Below are 15,187 nucleotides of genomic sequence, written 5' to 3'. Positions count from 1 at the left end.
CACAGGGTTCTTATTTTTTCCTGTCAGTTTTATTTGTCCTTGTACTTACTTGCCAGACTTATTTTCCAAATGATGAGGGACTGAAAATCTTTCTTCCAGGCCAGGGATTTAGCTCAGTGGTATCATGCCTACCTCACAAGTGCAAGGTCCCAAGTTTGACCCCCGGTACCGAAAAAAAAAAAAGATCTTTCTTCCGATGCTATGTTATATTCTTCTCTGATATCCCTGCTAAATATATCAGTAACCTTTTATAAATAATTTATTTTTAAATATTTCTTGAAGGTCCTTCTTCTTAAGATCCTCAGTATATCAGTGCTATGCTAAGCAAGGTTCTTTAAAAGTTTCTGTGTTTACTGCTGTTATTTTCACTTGATGTTATTTATACCTTTTATTTTTCATTTTTCTCATATTAAACTGCAATGGGTTCTCTGTTTTAAATTTAAAAGGGAAGGAGTATAAGAAATTCATTCATTGTTATTTTTTTTTAATGAAACGACCAAAAAGCAGTGCCCAAGTTTATTTGAGAAAGTAAAAGTAAAGAGTGAGGGAGAAACTTGCTTTGTAGAGTGAGCTTGAGCCGAGTAAAAGGAGAAAAGGCAATAAAAGGACAACCTGGAGAAAGCAGGACAGGCTACCATGAAGAAAATCAATGATAGCCTTTTTCTTTTAACTAGAGAATTCATTGGTTTTGACAGCCCAGTAATAATGAAAATATTCCAAATGTTCTTTATCGCCTTTGCAAGTTCTAGTACAGAGATCACCACTGGTGGCCACACATATGTAGCCCATCTAGGGATTTTTTTTTTTGGTACCAGGGATCGAACTCGAGTCCTTGCGCTTGCGCAGCACGTGGCGAAATCACTGAGTTAAATCCCCGGCCCCTCTAGGGATTATTTTAAAAGGCAACATACTGCCAAGTGTGGTGGTGCATGTATATAATCCTAGCACTTGGGAGGCTGAGGCAGGAGGCCAGAAATTCAAGATCAGCCTGGGCTACATAGTGAGTTCAGGGCCATCCTGAACTAAAGCAAGACCATGTGTCATCCCCCACAAAGCAGTGTAATTAGGTAAATTTTGTCCCAATACAGGAACACTAGCATCTACCATGTATACATGTCCTGGCATTAATGCTACCTTCTTTTTTTTTTTTTTTTGATACCAGGGATCGAACTTGGGTCCTTGAGCTTGCAGGGCAGGCGGCAGAACCACTGAGCTAAATCCCTAGCCTAATGCTACCTTCCTGACCTCTTGCTCTTAGGTGATGATTCTCAAACTTTAGTATGTATGCAAGTATCACCTGGAGAATATTTTAAAACTCCAGCCCTCTGGAATTGTTGATCTCACAGGTTTGGGGTGGGGCCAGAATTTGCATTTCTACAAATTTTCAGATAAAGTTGATACTGCTAGTCCTGAGATAGAGCTTTGAGAAGGCGTACTGTAGAAGTTATTCCAAAAGAGTAATCCATTACTTCCAAGCTAATTGCATGCAGCATTTCACAGCTGGCCCTGACGACATCAATCCTCAGTGACTGAGTTTTCTGTGTTTCAGGATGCAAATGTGAAGCTCATCAGGGAACTCAGGGAAGAGATCAGGAGGCTGAAAGCCATGCTGCTGAGCTTTGGGCTGGTATATGGGCAACCAGGATGTTTCCATATTTAAATAGAGTTCTCCTCTTGAGCTCCTTTTTTCTGCAAGCATCTGGTCCTGCTGCACTCTGTCTTTCCAGTTGACACTCATGGAGCAGAGACAGAAGGGGCATTACTCTGCTATCTCTAGGTGGCCTCAAGTGGGTCAGGGATCCTCTCACTGTCTCATCTCTCGTCCAGAGGCCTCTTGCTCTGTGTAGACATACATGGGCAAAAAGGTCCTTGAGGAAAATTGCTTGAATTCACCATTGTACTAATATGAGCCCAAATATAGCACTTAGGCTCCTGATTTATTTCTGATTTTAATAACAAAGTCTTTATGTTTTATCCTCTTTCACAAATGTAAGGGTGGGGCCTCCCTGCATTCATTCCAGGAAGACATCAAAGCACATCTCTCTGTCTTTCTGTTTTTTTAGAGAAACTTCAGTTCCTTAAATGACGAAGAGGATGAAAATCTGAAGGACCTCCTTCTCCAAAATGAATTAAAGGTAGGTATGTTGGGTGGACTGGTTCTACTTTATTTCACCCTGATCTCCCTCCATTCATTCTTCTTGGGCTAGGGCTGCTCCCTTATCGGGAAGAGAGGTTATCTAGTTTAAAACTTGGCCATCTTTTCCTCCATTGAGTCTTGAGTAGGGGATGTATTTGCTTTAAGAGCTGGTAAATAGGTCTCTGGTGTTCTGTTTTATTCTCTCGGGTTCATGATAACTCCTTTTGGATAGTGCTGATGGGCTAGAAAAAAATCTATTTTCCAGTCAGTAAGTCAGTCAGCCAACATGTGTTCATTGATTGAGCACCAGATATATGCTTAATGTGGCTCTGCAAGAGATGCCACGGAGCCTTTGTTCTCACACGGCTCACAGTCTAGTGGGATACACTTACATAGAAGGGTGTATTTTGTCAAGCATGTGATTTGGAGAGTTTCAGGAAGGAAGAAGTCACTGTAGCTTGGGGTTTTCAGAACTGATACCATAAGGTAGAGCTAGAAGTCAGAGAATTGACCTTGAAGGATTGATACAGTTGTCAGTTAAAAGGGGCAAGGCATTTTGAGTGAGAGAGAGAAAACACATGCTAAGTCACATACCTAGGAGAGGCCCTGTGGAAGTGCAGGCTTGGGGAAGATGGTAGACAGAAGACGGTAGATAGGTGTTTGTAGTGGAGAGTCATGGAGGGAAGATAAGGCCAACTTAGAAGGGTGAACTTGATGTGAACAGGGTAATCAGCTTATTGATCAGATTGGTGGCATATATAGCAAAGACATGTAGTGAGGAAATAATAGGGCAGTTGTATGTAGGATGGATTGAAAAGAATGAAGTATAGGGCTGGGGATTTAGCTCAGTGGTTTCGCTGCCTGCTGCGCAAGCTCAAGGACCCAAGTTCAATCCCCGGTACCAAAAAAAAAAAGAATGAAGTCTAGAAGCACAAAGACCCACCAGGAAAGAGCCTGCTGTCAGGGCCCAGGGAGGGTGAGGACAGAGCATTTTGGAAAAGTAGAATCAGTGATGACTTTCAGAGACACTTCGAAAGAAGAAAGGGCAAAAAAAAAAACAAAACCAAAAAAACAAAGAAATGGCAGTTACGTATTACTTTAGTGAGAGGTTAGAGTTAGACCCCACAACCAAATGTTCCAATTTTCAGTATTCTGTTGTATCATTCTTATATGTTAATAGAGTATCCTGGCCATGCCAGCATTTTGTTACCGTCACTGAACTTTAGAACTGCATCACACATCCAGAAGTTTTTCAGAAATTCTTCGTTTAGCCATATGTTGAGTTTTGGTTCAGAAAATACTATCTTTCTTTCTTTCTTTTTTTGGTACTGGGGATCGAACTCAGGTCCTTGCTCTTGCGCAGCAGGCAGCGAAATCACTGAGCTAAATCCCCGGCCCCAATACTATCTTTCTATAATAGAGATGTAGTAGAAAGGTAGAAATCAGCCCTTTACAGGTACTCTATAGTTTAATTGATTTTCAGAATTCAGTTCAATAATTGCAGTGTTTAAATAATGTTCTAGAGTATGTGAAGTATTTGAACCTAAACTTGGCATAATTTTTTCCCAGAATATTCCCTTTATGAGAGAGCTGCTTACCTGAATTCAGTCTCTTTTTTTGAACTTCTTCAGTTCTTCCATTCCCAGGATAAGCTTCCTGCCTACTCATCAGTTCCCCAAAAAGAAGGAAAGAGACCTTACGTTCAGCATGTTCATTCATGTCCCTCAGGTGTTCTCAGCTTTAAAGGCCTCTATGCCTCAGTATATTTAGGTTTGTTCCTAGTACCTGGTAAACATTTATTTTTTATTATTACATGGTTGTCAGACAAGTTTCATAGAGTCTTCATTCTGATGGGAGGATGCTTGTCAGTACATTATGCATCTTTGAGCCATATGCAAACTTACAACTCAAGGAACTACATGTTGGGAACAGGGTGTTAGATCATAAGGAGAATCCCATATATGGATCACATAGAAGTAAATGGGGAAAGGGAAATTATAAACATAGATGTTGGAGTAATATACCAATTAATTGTTTATTTTTATTTTTTGAGACAGGGTCTCTCTATGTACTTCAGACTGACCTTGAACTTACTACATAGCCCAGGCTGGCCTCGAATTCACAGTGATCCTCCTGCCTCAGCCTCCCAAGTGCTGGGATTACAGGCATGTGCCACCATGTCCAGCAGCAATTAATTTTTTTTTTTTTTGGTACCAGGGATCAAAATTGGGTTCTTATGCTTTCGAGACAGGCGGCATAACCACTGAGCTAAATCCCTGGCCCAGGAATTAAATTTTTTTTTTTTTTTTTTTTTGGTGGTACTGGGGATTCAACTTCGGTCCTTGCGCTTGTGAGGCAGGTGGCAGAACTGCTGAGCTAAATCCCCGGCCCAGCAATTAATTTTTTTAAAACAAAGAATAACGTTTAGTTTTTTTCTAGTTAGAACAGTACTTACTGCAGAAAACTTTAAAAATAGGATTTATTGTGGAAGCTTCTGTTTATAAAAGTTAACCATTGCTTATTACAGAAAACTTTAAAACCAGAGCTGGCAGTTGCAAAGGGTGTATAGGGCTCTGTGAGATTTTGAATAGTGACAGCAAGGATTATGAGAAAGTAACACCCTGGGCACACAGGTGATGGCGACCTCTGACCTCTCGTCTGCTCCACCCCCCGGGTGTCTAGATCCTCTCCTGTGCCCCTGCAGATGGACAAGCTGACCAAAGACGGGACCCAGAAGTGGCATGACTGGCAGGCCCTCATGGAGCATTACAGTTTGGATGTCGGCAGGAGCAGGGCTGGGGTGGTCATTGACTCCAGCCTGCCGCACCTGATGGCCTTGGAGGACGATGTGCTCAGTACGGGTGTTGTGCTCTATCACCTCAAGGTGCGGAGGCCGGTGCTCCTCTATCTTCCAGAGCCACATTCGTGTGAACTGAGACAGATCCACAGAGCGGCCTTCTGGTTTCCCCTCAGGAAACCCATCTTGCTGAATAATTGTGATATGTTTTGTTTTTGTATAAATGGAGTAGAAGACTGAAAATCAGAACAATCTTTTTTTATTTCAACAACTACTGTTGCTTTTTATTAATTTGCTTCTGTTCTCTGTGCCTTAATTTCCTCATTTTAAAATAAGAATGATAACTTTTTATGTGTCTTTTCTGGCTTTTGAAGCACAGAGGTACAGGCTTAGTGAAATCCTAATTTCAAAAGTACTGTTAGTGTAAACCAGGTGCAGTGACTTGTGCCTGTAGTTCCAGCTACTTGGGAGGCAGAGGCAAGAGGACCATTTGAACCCAGAAGTTCAAGGCCAGCCTGGGTAACATAAGACCCTATTGCAGGGGAAAACAAAAACAAAACTCTCATAGTGCTCCTAAACCCTACAAATATAGGTTGCTCAAAGTCAGGGAAATTCAAAAAACTTGAAAGTTTTTTTCAACCCCCAAATCAACAAAAAATTCACCTCCCACTACTCCATCTGGAAAAGAAGCGGGGAGAAAGTAGATGAGCTTGAGCTTTGAGTTAAAGCATGAGGGAGGATCCAAAGAGCTGGCCCAGGGCTGGCTGGACGGTGACATGCACTGTTCTAGAAAAGATGGAAGGAGGGCCAGGGATATAGCTCAGTGGCACCACGCCTGCCTCCCAAGCGCAAGGTCCTGAGTTCAACCCCCGGTACCAAAAAAAAAAAAAAAAAGGAAAGAAAAGATAAGATAGAAAGAATGAGGTTAAGACCATCCAGACAAGACCAACTCACCTGACTTTTGTCACCTGGAGGGTTTTTTGGGGGAGAGGGGGTGCTTTGTTTTGTTTTTGAGACAGGCTCTCACTATGTAGTTGAAACTTGCCTTGAACTCACTATATAGCCCAGGTTGGCCTCGAACTCACAGTGTTCCTCCTGCTTCAACCTTCCAAGTGCTGGGATTATGGGTATGTACCACCATACCCAGCTTGGTTTGGTTTTTTGAGATAGAGTCTCACTATGTAGTTCAGTCTGGCCTTGAACTCACTGTGTAGCCCAGGCTGGCCTTGAACTCATAGTGATCCTCCTGCCTCAGCTTCCTGAGTACTGGGATTAGAGATGTGTACCACCACAGCTAGCTTAGGTCATCATTTTGAAGTGAAGCAGTATTAAGAGTTAATGACCCATGGTAGATAGTCTTATGCCCTGTTCTCATCAAATATGTCCTTCTGTGGGAAGACAGAATGGCAGAACATATTTCAAAATCCCTGGGCTCACTGAAAATCCAATTTACATTCTCATAATTGTCCCCAGATGATATTTAAAAAGACCAGAGAAAGAGTTGATGGGGGATAGGTAAGGCTGCCACTGTCCCTGGGGAAATTAGGTAGGCTTTGCCTGTGGGTGGTGCTTTAGCAAAACTCATCTGTGTCCTCAGGATGAGCCCTCGGGAAGATTGTTGGGTTGAACAGTTCAGACAGAAAGTTAAAGTAGCTTATTTTCTGGGACACTGGGCATAAACTGTCTGAGTTAAATGCCTTAGCTGTCTACTTTAATAGCAAATCTAAACACTGAAGCTGTAATCCTTCCATTAGGACCACAGGGACCATAGGGAGAGGTTGGGGATCAGGAGGGGACCAAGTGGATTAAAATGGTCAGTGAGTAGATCTGCTCTTTTGCTTGGATGTGGAGTGAGCAGAGGAAATTAGATGTTGAAACAGCAAAGCTTAGAGTTTGGCAGTGGGATGAGGCTCTGCCTTCTAGATTGAGACCCAAAGAGGAGTGAGAACACCACCTGAACTCAGGGTTGCTGATTTTCACTTAGGCAATGTGCAGAGAGGGTTTAATTGCTTCTTGGTACATTTCCAGTGGACCTGTGTGATGCAGTTTTAGTCTGGTTCTAATTCTGGTACTTCTGTATTTTATGTACCCATATTTTTACTTTTTTGTTTAGATCCTGGTTTAAGTAACAGTATAATAGCAATGGCCCAAGATTTTCTGTGTTTTTGTTTACTTTTTTCGCTTGGTCACTGACCTGGAACTGGTCCCTGGTGATTCTCTAGAAATGGTTTTCCCTTGAGTCACCTTGGGAAGCTCTTGGGTAGTAAGGGGCGGAAGGAACAATGGGCAGAGCACCAGGTGCTGCCATCCTTGTAATTGCCTTTGTGCCACTGACTCTCCCTGCATGACAAGGCAAGAGAAGCAATCATAGGTACTTCTTATCTGAGACATTATATCTCCTTTTTGGTTACTTTCTGCCCTGCACATCTAGACATTGTGATGTGCAGTGGCTTTTATTCTTTCAGGAGGAGTGTGCTCCACTGTCAGTGCTGAAAAGACTGGCTAAGTGTATGTAGGGAGGAGAGGCAAAGGGGCACACAGTAAGGTCAGGGCCTCACTCATTGCTTTAGGGTTCTCTCTTGTGTCCCAGTCTAGGGGCTAGTTAGGGGTAGCTGCAAGGACCTCTTTGCTCCTGCTGCTGACAGTGCAGCCTAGTAGAGAACTCTGGTTACTTTGAAAGCAAAATGCTGGGCAGGAGACAGGGTAAGGCTGAAAAGGCCTAGGCTTAGAATCCAGAGGGACATAAAGTTACAGCGCTTCTACTTAGTATGTGGGTTTATTCCACAGAAGGTTCAGATTCATTGTCTAGAGAGGCATAATACCTACATTTTACAGTTGGGTGTGGTGGCACAATCCTGTAATCTCAGCACTCAGGAGGCTGAATAACTGCGAGTTTGAGGCTGGCCCTCCTGGGATACATAGTGAGTGCAAGGCCAGCCTGAAGTACATAGTGAGAATTTGTCTTAAAACCAAACATAACAAACAAAAAACTCCATACATTTTAAGTTGTTAAAGAAAAGGTGATGGTTATAAAGCACTCAGCTTAATGCTTGGGACATATTGAATGTTATTCAGTAGGTGATAAAGATATATCTAACATTTGGCATTTTTGTTGCTTGTTGCTGCCTTCCCCAAGAGTCTTGAACAGATTTACCATAAACCAAGGGCCAAAAGGCCTTGTCTGCTACCAATTCAGTAATTTGTTTATAGTACTAACTCCAGTTTCCCCTGATTTCTTATGCTCTCTTCCAGTTCTCTTTGGTTCTAGAAGTGCTTTTCTCCTATTTGTGCTTTACCCTTCTTAGAGTCTCGTGTCTGTTAAACTTCATTCACTAACAAAGAAGATAACAATACTGAGTTTCCATAAATCTTCATAAAAAGGTCATCTTCTTGGGCCGGGGATTTAGCTCAGTATCACCATGCCTGCCTCGAAAGTGCAAGGTCATGAGTTCGATCCCTGGTACCAAAAAAGAAAAAAAAAAGGTCATCTTCTTGAGGTTTACTGGATCAAACTTTAGCCCCTTTAAAGGAAAGCTAGCCTGTACCCACTTCCTTGGAATAGAGTTTTTCTGACTGATGGTTGTGGCTCTTCATAGCTTAACTTCAGGCTATAGGACAGAAAGGAGTTTGCCAACACTTGTTAGGCTTTGCAGGTACCTGCTGTTGTGTTGTCTTATTTATTTGCCTCAGTCTTCTCAGAGGTTTCCTCGGCTACAGAGGAAGTAGGCAGAGGGTCAGAATAGCCTTTCCCAAAGTCAAGAAATGGTACAGGAAAGGCTGGGCTGGAACACTCCAGTGTGGGTTGTCCTTTGAGGGCAGAGCAGTGTCCCTTTGCATTCTTACTAAAATGGCTTTCTTTCTACCCCATAGGAGGGGACAACAAAAATAGGAAGGATTGACTCAGACCAGGAACAGGACATTGGTAAGTGACAGTGACTGTGGGTCTGGCACTTTGTGACAGTTATTTGTACCTAAAGTTTCTTCAGAGGACTCTGATGATGCTGAGAGGAGAAGAGCCTTTGAAGTATCAGGGGTCTGCTTCTCTTTCTGCTGCAAGACTTTTGGTCTGGGATATGGACAGAGGAGAGCAGCACTGTGGGAGGATTTCAGCTCGGGTGGTTTCAGGTGGGGTTCTTTCTTTCTTGTTATGATGGGAGAGCTTCCAGATTTTGGATTCTTTTTTGTTTGGTTGGTTTTGGGTGTGGTTTTGGTTTTTTAAGATGCTATGTAATACATGCTGGCCTTGAGCTGCATAGCTCAGACTGGCTTTGAACTCATAGTGATCTTCCTCCCGAGTGCTGGGATTACAGATGTGTGCCCCCTCACCCAACTCAGATGTTGGATTCTGATCTCAGTAGAAGAATGGAGGATGTGTACCCTGAATTGTCCTCCCTCTAAGTGCCCACCACCCCTTCTCTAGTCCTTCAGGGCCAGTGGATTGAGAGAGACCACTGCACAATCACCAGTACCTGTGGGGTGGTCACTCTCCGGCCTGCCCAGGGGGCACGTTGCACAGTCAATGGCCGTGAGGTCACTGCCTCTTGCCGTCTGACCCAAGGTAGGACTCTACAATGCTGTTTATAAGCAGGATGAAGGATGGACCAGCTCCAATCTCATGGGCCCAGAGAGCTCGGAGAAGCAGGCTTTAAAGATGGATCACCCAGCCTCTGCAGCTAGAGATCTGAAGATTTCCTAATGTAATCCTCTGCATTCCAGGACCAGAGTGGAGAAAATCCTCTGAAATCTGTTCCTATATATGTTACTGTGTCTTTAAGAAAGTCTCTGAGCCTCAGTTTCCTCATCTGTAAAATGGAGATTTGGGAGGACTGAAGGAACGCTACCCTTGTAGGGGTCTTAGCATCATACTTGGCACTTAGGACCCATCATCATTATTATTGTCACTACTGTTATTAATGTGCTCAACTTCTCTCTGCCCCTTGAAACTGAGCGTAGACTCCCTTTTTTCCATGAAGCTGTTTCTCACTACTCCCAGGCACTTGCTTTCTCTTAGAGTACAATGGCTCCTGATACATAATTATCAGGTATCTTAGGAACTCAGCCAAGGTGTGCCGACTAGATGAGGACATGAGTTTTGTCCACAGGACAGTACCCTGCAAAAAGCATATACTCAAAACATGATCTGCTGGCTGAATCCTCATCTGTCTCTGTGGTGCAGGAGCTGTCATAACCCTGGGGAAAGCACAGAAGTTTCGATTCAGCCACCCAGCAGAGGCTGCTGTCCTGCGGCGGCGGCGGCCGGTCAGTGTGTTTGTGGGTTCTGGGGTGCTGCTGGGCATGCTGTTTCTTTTTCTTTCTCTCCCTTCTCCTCCTCCTCCCATCCCTCTTCCTGCTCCTTCTCGTCCTCCTTTTCCTCTCACTCTCTCACTCTCTCATTTTTTGAGACAGAGTCTAGTCTGAGCTCTCCTTGAACTCATGCTCCTTCTGCCTCAGCCTCTTGAGTGGTGAGATTACAGGCGTGTGCTACCATGCCTGGCTCCTGCTTCTTTTTTAGGAGAGAAGCTTAAACTTTGCCATGTCTCATTGGCCTGGGGGTCATGGGGGCAGCCTCACTGTGCCTTCTTCTTGTTCCAGGTTGGAGAGGCCATTGGCAGCAGTGGCTCTTTGGAATGGTTAGACTTGGATGCAGATGTCACTGCCTCTCACTTGGGTCTCTGCCCTTTGCTTTGGAAGGAAAGGTGAGAAACAGCTGCTCACACTGATGTGAAGCCTCCTGGGTTGCTGCTCAGTCCAGTTCAGCACGAAAGAGTGAGGTGACTGGTGCAGCACCAGGGTCCAAGGGAGGCTGGCTGTGAGTCGACCTGGGCAGGTTATCTGAAGATGCAGGGCTGGCAGCTCAGTCTGCACTGTCTTGGCCCTCACTAGTTTCCTGCTTGGCATTTCAGTTCTCTCCGTCCCCGAAAGAAGCCTGTCATTTGACATTCCTTTGGCCGCTTTTCCCTGTCAGCAGTGTTAACTGAGCAGTATTGGTAGATGTCTTTGATGCTGCTTCTGAACTTACCTTTTTGAGTCTACTTGAAATTCTGGCCTGCCTGTGTGTCAGTCCATAGCATCTCAGTGAACCTCCAGCCTTTATGGCAACCTCTGAGGTATTAGGGATAAAACCAGGGGTATTGTACCACTGATCTGTATCCCAGTCCTTTTTTTTTTGGTACCGGGGATGAAACTCGGGACCTTGCACTTGAGATGCAGGTGGCAGAACCACCCAGTCCTTTTTATATTTTATTTTTTAGACAGCAGCTCACTAAATTGCCCAGGCAGTCCTCTAACTTGTGATCCTGCTGACCCAACTTCCCACATACCTGGGATCACAGGCCTTTGCTACCACATCCAGCTGGGTATTTAAAGATAATCTATGACTGAGGGCCCTTTATTTTTCCTTCTCATAACCCAAAATCCAGAAGTAGGCATAAGAGAAGTAGGAATAATATAAAAATATCTTCTGTCCTCTCACATGCACTTTATCCACATTGTGACTTTGAAGACATGAGTGGGAGTTTTATATTAATTGATAGTTACTGCTTTTCTACTTCATGGACATACTGCATCTGTTTCTACATAGAGTCCTGTCTCTAGGTCTAGATGCCTGGTGGTTTGGTTTTGGTGCTGGCATTTCCTGTGTAATTTCTTTCCTATAGAAAATTTGAGCAGGGGTCGCAGTGCCTGTGAGATAGATCACTGGTGTTGGGAGAGGGCCACATCCCTGTACATAGAGTTCTTGTTGGATTCTAGTAGCCCTTGGTCCATTCAGAGGTGGCCAGATGAAGACAGTTTCGGGTCTGACATCAATAGGAAGGGTATTGGATTGAGGAGAGGGAAGCATGGACATCAGCATGTTCTCGAAGGAGGGTTGCTTGGGATTGAAGAGCGCTACAACAGAGGTTAAGGGAGGGTGATCCTAGGGTTAAGTATCTGAGGGCCTTGGGTAAAGGGTAAGGTGGGAGGGGTGACATAGGATGGGGACATCAAGGCCAAGGTGGACTCAGGACTAGGTCTGGACCTCTTGTTTTATCATAATCTCCACCCCATCCTGTGTAGAGTAGTCTTCGAAAGATCCTGTTTTTGGTAAGGTTTCTATTAGACACATTGAAGATTGGTTTTCCCAGAGTTGGAGGTTGACAGAAAACAGCTCTGTGGTTTAAAGAACTGGGAATATGGAAGAGATCCATCGGAGCTGGACAGAAGTGGTTCACACATCCTGGCCCTACCACGTAAAAGCTGTGGGATCTTAGGCAGGTCACTGAACCTCTGAGCCTGCTTCCTCTTCTCTAAAGTAAGGGTAGTGCCATTTCTTTCCCAAGGATCTTGTTGATAAAGATTGAAAGAGCAGGGCCGAGGATTTGGCTCAGGGGTTCTGGCACCTGCCTTGCAAGCGCAAGGTCCTGAGTGCCATCCCCGGTACCAAAAAAATTTTAAAAAGAGTAAAAAAAGATTGAAAGAGCACGTGTGTGTGCACAGTGCTAACCCACTCCCTGTCCCCATTGCTGGGAGGCCGGAGGACAAGCTGCCAGGAGGGCTGCCTCCTTTCTGTGTCCTGTCCTCCCATCTCAGCCGACCTGTGCACCCCAGAGAACCCTGTGTTCTTCTGTCTTAATAAAGTCTCCTAAGGCTTTCCAGCCCCATGGCACTGACATGCCCTTTCAGTACACCAAGTGTGTGCCCTTTCAGAGGACACTGCCTTCTCCACTTGGCACCAGTTCTGGGAGTTCATAGGCTGGGCTTGGGCTGGTCCATAGCCAACTGTGTGCCAGCTTCTGGTCAGGTGGTGTGGTGTGGTGCTCAAGTCCATGATTGGGCAAAGGGACCAGGGAGAGGAACCTATGAGGGGAGAAAAATGCATGTTGTCAGCTGTGCTCCCAGTCTGGATTTGTAGCTGGGTCTCTATGAGAGTCTCTCCTGCTCTTAGGAGGGCTTGGCTCTGAAGCCTTCCCTTGTCCTAGGCTTTTCTCTCATTTTTCTCTTTGGAGGAGCATTTGTACAAGCTGGAGCTGACTCCAGGACCAGAGGAGATTGGCCAGTCCGCCCTCCTTTCTCCTTGTAGCAATGATCTGGGGCAGATTGGCATTTGTTCTTGAAAACTGTTGCCTATGTTCTTGGCATTTTCCCATTTGGACTTTTGGGGGCCTACCCTTAAATTCCCAGAATGTGGGAGATGCTGCCACTGCTTCTTCTGCCCCCACGCCTACCTTAGTGAGTAGACACTGCTGTGTTCTAGAGCTGCAGAAGCTGTCAGACTCTGAGGCAGCAGAGAGGGCTGTGAGAGTGGAGAGCAGAGGAGCACAGTGGAGTCCAGGCAAGCAGGTGGCTGGGCAGTAGGTAGGGTGTGCTGGAGCTGTTGAAAGTGAAGGCAGCCACCTGATAGAGACAGAGGTCTATGACTGTGGGTGATGAAGACTTGACCTTGCTGATGTATACAGAATGTAGCATGAAGCTGGTGTTTTCGTTTTCACTTGGTTTTGGGAACCTGACTGATGTACTTAGCAGGGGAGCCTTTCTGCCTGACCCTGTGGGTGTCTTGGCTGAGTGTGTTGTGTCTGTAGTGATCACCCCAGACAGCCTCTCCCTGCAGGTCCTGTTGCTGCTGTGAAGGGAACTGTTGTGGTTGCTGCCTTCCTAGGAGAAGGACGGGGGCATGGTCTTCTAAGGATTCGGGAGATAGACGGAGAAGGAAACCACACTCATAGGGAACTCAGAATACAGATTCCCCTCCCTGCCTCTTGCATCTGGTGGTCTGTGGGCCTAGCACCCTCTGAAAGGTTCATACTTGTAATTCAGCCATTTCTGTGGCCAAAGGTTGGAACAGCAGTATAGACATGATCTATCTATCTGTCTATAGATATGTATAAATGTATGTATAAAAGTTTTTTTTCTTTTTTTTTTTTTTGGTACCAGGGATAGAACTTGGGTCCTTGGGCTTGCAGGCCAGGCGACGGAACCACTGAGCTAAATCCCCGGCCCTAAAAGATTTTCCATTAACTGTTTTTCCTTTTTGTTTTTGTTTTTGTTTTTGTTTTTTGTTTTTGTTTTGAGGCAAAGACTCCCTATGTAGTCTAGGCTGGCCTTAAATTCACTGCGTAGTCTAGGCTGGCCTTGACCTCAAAGTGATCCTCCTGCCTCAGCCTTCCAAGTGCTAGGACTACAGGTGTGTGCCACTACACCCAGTGTTTTTCCTGTTTGTTTGGCATTAGCTGAATTTCTATTTTGGTTTTTATCCCTAATCTTTCTGCCTCACGTGTGATAGAGTGTACCTTTCCAGTGTTTGTATGTTCTACTGTGTGTCTATTGCCCATAGTCATTATCAGTCCCCTACCACGGTTAGCACCATGGGCTGGAGACCAAGCCTTCAACATAGGGGCCTTTGGAGGACATTTGAGATCCAAACTCTAAAATAACTAAGAAAAAAAACCCCCTCAAACAAACAAAGAAGACATGGAGGTCTAAAAAGACTGAATCCCTTAGCACACAGTGCTCTCACTACTTGAGACCTGGTTCTAGCATCAGATCAATGACTGAACCTCTCTAAGCCTGCGAGTCATGACACTCTGGGAATGGAATAAGGGCTGAAAGCTGGGTAAAGCAGGCCCAGTTCTGGCCTTATGGTTAGTCTCTGGCAGATTCTGACTCGTCCCAACCACTCCCTTCCCATCCCCACCCTGGTATACCCATGCAGTTGGCTCCTTTATTTATCTGTATCCATCCATCCATCTCTCCATCCATCTGCCTATCTGTTGTCCATACTGTGCTGCCCAGCTTTTCTTGGATTTCTGGTCCAAGTGATCCTGCCTTAGCCTCCCAAGTAGCTGCGACTGCAGGCATGCACGACTGCCCTTGGCTTCATGCAGTTGCCTCCTGCAGAAGGCTGAACGACAGGGCTGGAAATGACCCGAAGTAAAGGATGTTGGAGGCTCTTGCATAGAAGACTGTGCACGACCTAGGCAAAGGCCAGCGTAGATAGCAGCTGCCAGTTCTCAGAGGAAGCCTCTGATTCATTTCTGGTGGCGGAGGAACCTGCTGTCGGAGTGAAGCATGACTACAATCTAGAGTTCTGTATAAATTGTTTATTATGGTCAATTTCAACACAAAATATCTACTACTCCTGGCTACTCTTTTTCAGTAATGTCCCTACTCACATTCCCCTACTTCTCCCCACTGGAACTAAGGAAACTTAGGAAGTATTTCACCAGTAAACACTACAGTACAAGTCTCTGAAAAGGTATGGAAAAATGTAATATTCT

The 15,187-nt window shown here is 44.9% G+C and overlaps 1 protein-coding gene across 14 annotated transcripts in view; it reads left to right on the top strand.

Moving 5' to 3' along the window:
- The window catches only part of Stard9 (StAR related lipid transfer domain containing 9), a 170,109-nt gene that overhangs the window by 88,769 nt on the left and 66,153 nt on the right, over nt 1–15,187 (top strand). For 7 of the 14 annotated variants that reach the window (XR_015449741.1, XR_015449742.1, XM_087207348.1 and 4 more), the window contains 7 exons: nt 1,550–1,627; nt 2,064–2,135; nt 4,842–5,021; nt 8,805–8,856; nt 9,355–9,492; nt 10,111–10,193; nt 10,527–10,630. Coding sequence is in view for 12 of the 14 variants with exons in the window: in XM_087207348.1 (XP_087063474.1) it covers nt 1,550–1,627; nt 2,064–2,135; nt 4,842–5,021; nt 8,805–8,856; nt 9,355–9,492; nt 10,111–10,193; nt 10,527–10,630 (707 nt within the window). In the remaining 2 variants the exon portion in view is untranslated. Of the gene's footprint in view, nt 1–70; nt 2,136–4,819; nt 5,022–8,804; nt 8,857–9,354; nt 9,493–10,110; nt 10,194–10,526; nt 10,631–15,187 lie in introns of those variants that run through there. The other 7 variants (XM_021241905.2, XM_021241908.2, XM_021241906.2 and 4 more) reach the window with 7 other exon arrangements.

This window comes from Heterocephalus glaber, unplaced genomic scaffold (assembly GCF_053883595.1).
Source record: "Heterocephalus glaber isolate CG9 unplaced genomic scaffold, H.glaber_assembly_v1.0 deba00000809, whole genome shotgun sequence".
In the NCBI taxonomy this organism is placed as follows: domain Eukaryota; kingdom Metazoa; phylum Chordata; class Mammalia; order Rodentia; family Bathyergidae; genus Heterocephalus; species Heterocephalus glaber.
The sequence above is the reverse complement of the archived record's forward strand: the minus strand, read 5'-3'. Positions and strand labels throughout refer to the sequence as shown.